The following is an 8740-nucleotide window of genomic DNA, read 5'->3' as shown; positions in this document are numbered from 1 at the left end:
GCCGCCAGGCCATGTCCTCCCGCCAAATGCACCAAACATCCAGAAAACACCTAAAAACCACCAGGAAAAACCAACCCATCCTCGTCCTCCCTTGTTGTGTCTGGATGAGAATGGCCTGTGCCCAAGGCTTAGCAGCCTTTGCCACCCAAAATTGTAAAATTGAGCCATTTTTTTCCTTAGAAACCCTGAGCTCTGGAGATGCTCCCACATACTGTCTCCCCCTCAGTCCCCAGCCACCTCAACAACAATAAACAGCATAATTCTGACAATAAACGACATCATTTTGATATGATGTATTTGTATTTACATGGTACATTTTAAAGCAATAGCTACACTGATCATACATATTAGAAACAATAAAAAAAGAAGTTAAGAACTAAAATGTACATCATACACTTGTATATATATTTTTTTTTACACAGAGGTAAAAAGGCTTATAAAAATCAATACAACAGGGTTTTAACTTTTAGTATATAGATACATAATGATGAGGCTTCAGGCACTTTAATTTGTTAACGTGAGCAATAGCTTGGAAAAAAAAACAAACAAAAACCCAAAACCTTTCCACAACAGGAAAAAAAATTGGTTAATGTTTTTGTTACCACAGATACAAAAATAAAATCTGAATAATTTCTCTCAAATGATTGATGTCAGTATTGCAAAGCTGACTGGGAGAATGCTACACACTGTTCAGCAGCAGTGTGGAAATTAAGGAGAAATATTTACAAAAAACCACCCATTTCTATCCTTGTGCCCTTACACCACTGCCATCACAAACCAAATAACGTACGCAGCAAAATCTACAAGTATTACAAAAACCCAAGAGAAGAGGGAAGAAGGAGGGGGAAAGAAAAAAAATAAAAAAGAGGGACTTTTTTTTTAATAACTTTTATTTTCAGACATACAGAAAGGCTTGGAGTATGTCTACTTTACTTAAATAAATAGGGGCACTTCAAGACCGGACAAAAAACTGTAAGATCTTTTTGTAGTGTTGTGCTTTATAGAGAGAAGATCTTACAGATGTTTGTTTACATGAAACAACTTTTGAGAACAGAAATAAAAGGAAAAGGTTGTTTCAATAATTATTTTTTTTACGAGGCTGGCTTGATGTTTACTAGACACCATTGAGAGATTTGTCAACTGCTATTAGGCACAAAATATTTATATTTCATTCAGCAAACCCAGACATATCACCCAGAGTGTAACACTCCATCCCTTTTCCACTATCATTCAATTTTTTTTTTCTCCAACTGAAAAAATCCCCTGTAACTGCTATGAATTAAACCTACCCAACTCTATAGTGTATAATAAGCACATTGCATACTTAATTCACGGTTGACTAAAAAGCTGTGATTAATTCTCAGAGGAACCGTTGGGACATTCCACCAAGAAAGAATGGCAAGCGTTCCTTTTACATTTATTTGGCAAATTAATTCTTAAAAAAAAAATCCTCTCTTTTAAGACTGATGTCAATGTGCAATAGAGGGAGGGAAAGGACATGCGCCCACTGGCAATTTACTGCAGAAAGAAATTATGGCAGGAACAGCAGTGCCAGCTTTGACAAGCCAATCCCTAGCTGCCTCAAAGTATTCGGATTGTACTATGCTAGTTAGAGCTCACTGCGCTAAATCTTTTTTTTTATTTTTTAATAAAAATTATTTGGCTATTCCTTGTAATATATTAGAAAAATACTCTTTTTCCAAGCTAATTACAAGCCTTGTACACAAGACAACATGACATTAAAAAAAATAATAATAAAAAAAAATTAAAGTAATATTATCCTGCTGTATGCACCTTATGCATCCACTTGATAAACCTGGGTGGTGAACTGGGGAGGGGAAAAGCCAGGCAGATGCCTCAGTCTGGCTCCTGCAAGGACTCACATGCTCCATCCCGCACACAGGCTCACAGCAACGTGCTGAGACATGTGGAAGTATCTGGCAGATTGGGACCGCAGGTCACAGACTGGAAGTAGTAGTTAACATCCTGGCTTTGGATTTTTCAATACCTGCTTGGATTGCTAAATGTTGTTACTACAGTGGACGCGAATGTTCTCATGCTCATGGATACAGAAAACAAACACACACGATTTTCCATATAATCCACCACTTAATGCAGCATTTCCCCAGAATTGCCATAATAGTGCTTTTGACATTGCATTGTTAGTAATTCTTTGCATATCAACAATTTTCCTCATCTGGAACCTTAGTGTTTTATTCACAGATCTCTACGAAGAAGTTCCCTTTCTTTTTGGGCAGAGCTCTGAAAACACATTTTTCCAATTTTTCCATTTTATTTAGGGAAAAGAGAAAAGCCTAAAATTTAAGTTTCCCTTTCAAGTAGTGGTCTGAAATGATTACAGGTAAGGAGGACTATCAGATTCTCAATGGCTATGTGACTATGGTAACTGAGCCTTACTTTCTGTTCGCAGAGCTGTAGGAACAGAGAAATAATTTAAGATGTTTGCTGAAGGAAATGACGATGGACCCTAGAAGAGAAACTGCAGCTTAGATGGCTATTTTTGCTTTGGAAAACAGAACAAAAAACCCAAAGAAAACCAGTGACAGAAATACTGTGTTGTGGTACAAGTTTGTTACTAGCACACCTTCTATACATACACAATAGCTTGACGGTAAGTTAAAATATCTTCCAAGTGAGATCTCATTCACTACACCGTCCCATTTCTAGAAACGCCAAAGCTTGCTAACACGCTGTTGGTACCACACAAGCGGAGGCAAGACAGACATAACCTGGAGATGTTCTACAATCCACCACCATTTAAAGCAGTTCTTCTCTCAAACTCATTTTAAATGAAAAAAAAAATTTAAACATGTACAAGACAGTCTGTTTTGATTACAGATTAATAATACAAAAGTCTATGCTGTAGGTTAGTTAGTTAGAACAGTTGATGAGCAAATCAATGCAGTGTGAGCCCCAGATGACCCAATGTAAAGTGATCCCAACTGGTGGTTTCCGGATGCTGTCGGGCACAGTGGCTGCATTAAAGTGAGTGACCTCAGTGCTCCAAAACCAACGTGTTCCTTGAACTACAGGAAAAACCTAACACTTTGAATGCATCTGTAGTCATCCAGCAGCTTTGTGTTTTCCACCACAGCACCTGCACATGACCCCACAGTGGTAACAAGCCCGAAGCGGCAAGTAACAGCACATACATGGAGCAATGAAAGACAAGGCGATAAGGGCCATCCACCGGAGGCAAAACATTTCATCACTGGTGTCACATGAGCAAGGATCTGTATAGTCTCCTTCTGGGTCGGACATACAGTGATAGAGCATAGTGTCTGCGCACCACATACAGCTCACTCGATGGATGCAAGTCTTGACGCGGTCTGGAGCATCCTGGCATTGACCCCGCTTGTTCTCCTCGTGGTTGAACATGTCCCTGCAGTACACGCACCGCGACCTCTCACCATCTTCCTTCCGCCTGGGCTTGAATTTGACAGGTTGAGTCTTTATCACAGCACCCTTGGTATCTTCACCCAGGTCAAAGTCCGAGTTGTCTACATAAGGATAAGTGTATTCGTGTTTTGAGGCCTCGCTTTTGGCAAAACGTACGTAGGAGTCCATGTCATCAGGATCAAAGTTCTTTCCTCGTGCTGGGGCATGGCGATAATCCTCATACCCAGTCATCCAAATCTTCTCCCGAGGATTGATGCGCACTATCTCCTCATCATCATCTGGAAAGTTGACGTGCCGGTAGGATCGTGGTACTGACTGTGGAAGTAGGAAAGAGATGAGGAGAGAGAAAAGATAAATAAGCTCATTTTGCTACTGGTAATCACTGTCTCCTTGCTTCCTGAAGAGCCAATACTTAGAAACTTTGTCTTTCCTTCTTTATATGCCCTTCACCATGATCCATCACAGACTTTTCCAGCCTTTGGCTCATGAGGGAGTAAAACTGTCACAGTCCTACAGTGGCCTGCATGCATGTGGTACAACAGAACATGCTAAACCAGTGTTACCTCCCCCTCCCCCTCTTTTTTTAATAACATGAAGCCATTTAAAGCTAATTGAGAAGGAAATGGGGAGAACAGAAGGAGGGAGCTGTCTCAGGCATGTGGAGGAAAACCAAACACTGGCAGACTCTGGCAGACACAGAGGTAGCAACACTGGGAAGAAACCTTACTTGTTCTAGATGGTAGTGGTCAGAGCTGTAATGGTCGTGAAGGTGTCCACGAGTGCAAATTCTTCGGTGTTCACAGGATGCAGGAGAAGCCAGAGTTCGCACAGGCTGTTCCCTTTTCTGAGAGGAGTTGGAGGAGCTATCTGTAGCATTCTGTTTTAAATGGAAAGGGGAAAAAAATTGTCATACATTCAGCTGTTACAGCACAGGGCATTAAGAGATGTTTTGCCACTCACTGACTTTGCACACACCTGCAATATTGGCAACACCTGACCGCTGGAGGCTTAATGAAATTTCACATAAAATACTTGAAAGAGGCAGCACTGTTGCCAGGCCATAAAAGCTGTCACCACACACATGGAAAAATAATATGCCATAGCCTGCCCGTGACATATTCACCAACACCACTTGTATTTGCTTGGCATGTTATTTGTTATCCTGGGCATGGTGGGATGATGAGTGCTCACCAGGAGCTACCTCCGAAGAGCAAAGTTAAACCCCGGCAAATGACGCAACCCTGTAGGTCCTGAGGGCTCAGAGAGAGCATCTGTGTGCCCAGGCTGTACCCCACCAGTCACCCATGCTACAAAAATACTGGCAATTTTGTTAACCTTTACACATTCTCCAAACACTCACAGAATTCCAGTTCATCATCAGCTACTTGAATATCAGCTTTCCTTTAAAAATGTCAGGCTTTTTTTTCTTGTTTTGTCACTTTTTGGAAACTCACTATTACTGTGCAATGAATGTTACTTGTATTTTTATACATTCCTGCCTCACTTTGAGCACTTTCTTTAGGTTAATTAGTTACATCATTATGCAACAATGATCGTGAAAGGGTGAAACATCACACAGTAACATGCTGTTGCCAATACCTACTGCATCTTAACAATCCTATTTCTCTTCCTGCAGAAACACACAAAGAAGTAATAATGTCAGCCACCATCTCTCCATAGCCCTTCCTTGGTTAAAACAGTTGCCATACAATATTCAGGATTTTGCCCATTAATTCTATTTATAAGTTTTGGGCTTTTTCATAATACCACGAATATCTATGGACAGTTGTTAAATGCACCAGCAAACCAAGAGCAGGGAAAAGAGAGCCTCCATGCACAACAAGCAGAACAGCTGTAGCACTGCATGTGCCTGAAACCTTGGTGCCTGAAATAAAAGAAATCTCCACCCCACCCTCCTCTCAACTAACAAGATGTGCTGCAGCTACAAGTCCATGGTCCTGATTGCCACTGCAGTCAGCTGAGACTGCACAACTAGAGCAGAGAAGAATTGTATCAGTAGTAGCAGAAGACTGGTTTTACCTGAAAAACCTTCTCTCCTTGTCAAGAATGCACTCTCTAAATACTATTTTCCAATGAATTGCACCAGACGCATTTCTTGCTCCAAGAATACAAGAAGCCTCTTTGTGAATATTTGTTTATTCTGAAAACAACACTCTGAAAGACTCTGTCCAAAGGTGAGAACACCTTGAAGCATTACAACACAAAAACAGATGTTGGTTCTCTTTAACTCTTGCAGCACTTTAAAAGCACCGAACTCCCAACTTATTTTGTTGAAAGCAAATACACAGTTGTTTGCAGTGTGATGTAAAGCCAGGCTGGGTTATCTGAGAGGTACAACAAGCAGAATGAGTTTTGAATGGCTGACTCCCATTAAGAACAGACTTTTAATATGTGTGTTTGTTTTAGGTTTTTTTTTTTAAACAAGTACACAGAAGCAAATCAACTCTTAACATAGTTAACAACACCTCTAAAGTGGAACCAATATTCAGGCTGCACCAATATTCAGGCTCTTTTAAAAAAGAGGCTTCATCAGTCTTCATAACTTATTAGACAAAGGCAGTTCAAATCTGGGGTTTAAACCCTTCAAAGCTAATTCTTGTGGACTTAACTTCAGGCCCTGCAATATCTCACACATTTTGGGGACATTAAAAACAAAAAAAAGGCAGTTTCTACAAATGTTTTGTAGTAACATTAAGCTTAAAACTTGTTTGAAATCCCTGAGAAGAGTCAGGAGTTAGTTACAACAGCCATATTGGTACTCACAGAAGTACCTTTCCTGCAGAGCTGTATGTGGTGCAGACCAAGATGCTGAGCTGTGATTTAAGCTTCTCAGAAAGCCACACAACACACCCCATGGCCCAGGCAGTTCCGGCCTGCTCTCAAAGTGAAACTTCAACTGACATGAAGCAAAAAAGAGGCAGGGCCTTAAAATGGCACCATGGCAGGCAGCAGGACCCTTCAGCTTCAGTGGATCCACAGTTGAACCCTGCTGGGACAAGCCTTTTGTGGATACACTCTGAAAACATCATGGGTGTTCATGGTCCAAACAATGCAGCCTGGGGGAAACAACCCAGTGGGAGGTCATTGCACATACCGTCCTGCAACTGCCTCCCTGTCCTGGATGAAAATAAAAATCCCACCCAAACTAGATATAACTCCTTGATAATCTCAGCAGGGCAGCTGGGAGCTATAACCAGCCCTCCAAGCACTGCGCTATTTGCTGCCTCTCTGGGAAGACAGCATTTCTGCAATAGGCAACTGGAAAAGAGCTTGTAGTGATTTTTATCTTGCCTGATTTGTATCTACCTTTGCTATCCTCCACACCTTCTTCTCCCTTTAGACCCAGTGGGGCAACTGAGCCTCTCCTCCACATGTGTTGACATGGCTACAAAACCTGTTTGCAGCATACCAGAGGCTGCGGCGCTGCTCTCCACTTTCACCTTATTAAAAATTGCTGCATTTCCACATTCAATGTCCTCAGATTAGATGGGCAGTTTGCCAACACAAATACTCACTCTAAGCACCCAGAAAGGGGAAATCAACCTATCTAAGACTGGGTCTCTGCTCACTCATCCATAAAGAAGTTTATGCTGACTCCTGGTTGGTGACACTAAAGGCAGTAGCTGGGTGACAAATGCAGTGTCTGCAGAGTTACCTTGCTGACCATCAGCTGGGATAAGCACTGGTACTTTCCAAAAACCAATATTCCACCAAGGTCCCTCGCTATTTCAAACTGACATAGGGGAAGAGTGCTCTTAACACACATGAATGCATGGTCTGAGGACTGAAGAAAACAAAAGAGGTAGAAAACTCCTACCTCCCAAGCAGAAGGTCACCAGTGAAACCCACAGGCCCCTCACCTGTGCTGGTGGGCACACTCATCAATGACACAAGGAAAGAGATGAACAAGATGATGACACAGTTTCCAGATGAAACTTGTTATTCACAAGAGTCAAAATGAAAGTTGACCCTGAAAACTTTACTTAAGAATCTCATAATGCAGAGAGACTTTTAACATGCTGGATGCTAAAAAACCCCCAAACATAATTAAACCTAAAGAGCAGTGTGACATAAACACCTTGATCTGACACACAGAATGATGCCCTCTGAGCCAGTTATTGCTGGCCAGGAAAGAGGTGTTGGGATTAAAACAGGCAGCTCTGTGACAGTGTCCACTTGGCGGCTCAGCAACAGGGTAAAAAAAAGACAACCACCAAAGCACCGCATGTACCTCCTGTACTGCTCCATGCTGTCTGTGGTGCTGGCCCTCTCCACCCTGTCTCAGTAAGGGTATTCCCATCATGGCAACCTCACAGAGCCATGGCCAGCACCACAGAGGACATGGGACGGCTTCTCAACAACAGCTAACTAAATAGCCTGGGTCTCTCCAGCCCGGAAAAGAGATCATGGAAGGGACCAAGAAGATGAGAAGTCTACTGAATTGTGAATCCCATAGGAATGTGAGCAGGGAGGGTTTATTCTTCTAGTATCCTTCAGAAAGTAAGATCACAAAGCATTCACTGGAACAGGCTCAAATAAGGTTCAGGCAGAAGGAGGTACTTCTGATGGTGGCTATAGCTAAAATGAGGTTCAAGAAGCCAGAGGGAAACCCTCAGAAGAAATTAAGTGACCAAGGATTAGAGGCATGATGATGCTTCAAGCCTCTGTAAGTCTTCTGTCTTCTCGATGCTCCTCCCCTGTGACTGAACCTGGACTTGGTGACCAGTGAAAATCAGGCATATTCTCAAAGAAAAGGCACACTCATCCTCAACCAAGTGCCACTAAGAACAAATGACGGTAGGACTTTGTCCGTGAGGGAAGCAGGGAACAGCTTCTGTCCCCCACAAGAAGACTGGGACTTGGCTGGGATTATCTACCATCAGCATAGCAAAATTTTGGGGAGGGTGGTGAAAGGTGGAAACATGAGATGCTTGCTGTAAATCTTCCAAATACAAACACTCACCTACAGAAATACATCTAGAAAGGATGTGGCCTCCAGACACAGGCTGTTTCACTGATGGAAAATCAGGTCCTAAACTACTGAGCCACTGGTCTCTCAGAGAAACACCATATTCTTCTCAAACCTGTTAAAACCAATCCAGCTCCAGCATTTGGTTTTGAGGGGAAACTATTGAAAACATGCCCAGTAGTCACAAAAGAGAAAAGAACCCAAGACTAAAAGTTGTTGGAACAGGGAGTCTGATAACAAACTCTGTTTCAACATGCCCTCAAATGCTCAATTATGAGAGATTTGTGCTGCTCATACCAGAACCTTCTGAGTGCTATAGCAGTCACAAAC

At 42.1% G+C, this 8740-nt stretch overlaps 1 protein-coding gene across 2 annotated transcripts in view; it reads right to left on the bottom strand.

Annotated features, from left to right (window-relative positions):
* Positions 1–278: 278 nt before the first annotated feature.
* The window catches only part of SPRED2 (sprouty related EVH1 domain containing 2), a 59337-nt gene continuing 50875 nt past the window's right edge, over positions 279–8740 (bottom strand). For both annotated transcript variants that reach the window (XM_054630527.2, XM_077175978.1), the window contains exons 5-6: positions 4148–4297; positions 279–3735 (exon numbers count right to left, since the gene is read on the bottom strand). In XM_054630527.2, the coding sequence (XP_054486502.2) occupies positions 3085–3735; positions 4148–4297 (801 nt within the window). In that variant the 3' untranslated portion in view covers positions 279–3084. The remainder of the gene's footprint in view (positions 3736–4147; positions 4298–8740) is intronic.

The sequence above is a fragment of the Agelaius phoeniceus genome, chromosome 3, assembly GCF_051311805.1.
Source record: "Agelaius phoeniceus isolate bAgePho1 chromosome 3, bAgePho1.hap1, whole genome shotgun sequence".
In the NCBI taxonomy this organism is placed as follows: domain Eukaryota; kingdom Metazoa; phylum Chordata; class Aves; order Passeriformes; family Icteridae; genus Agelaius; species Agelaius phoeniceus.
Note: the sequence above shows the minus strand (reverse complement) of the source record. Positions and strands in the feature narration are given on the sequence as shown.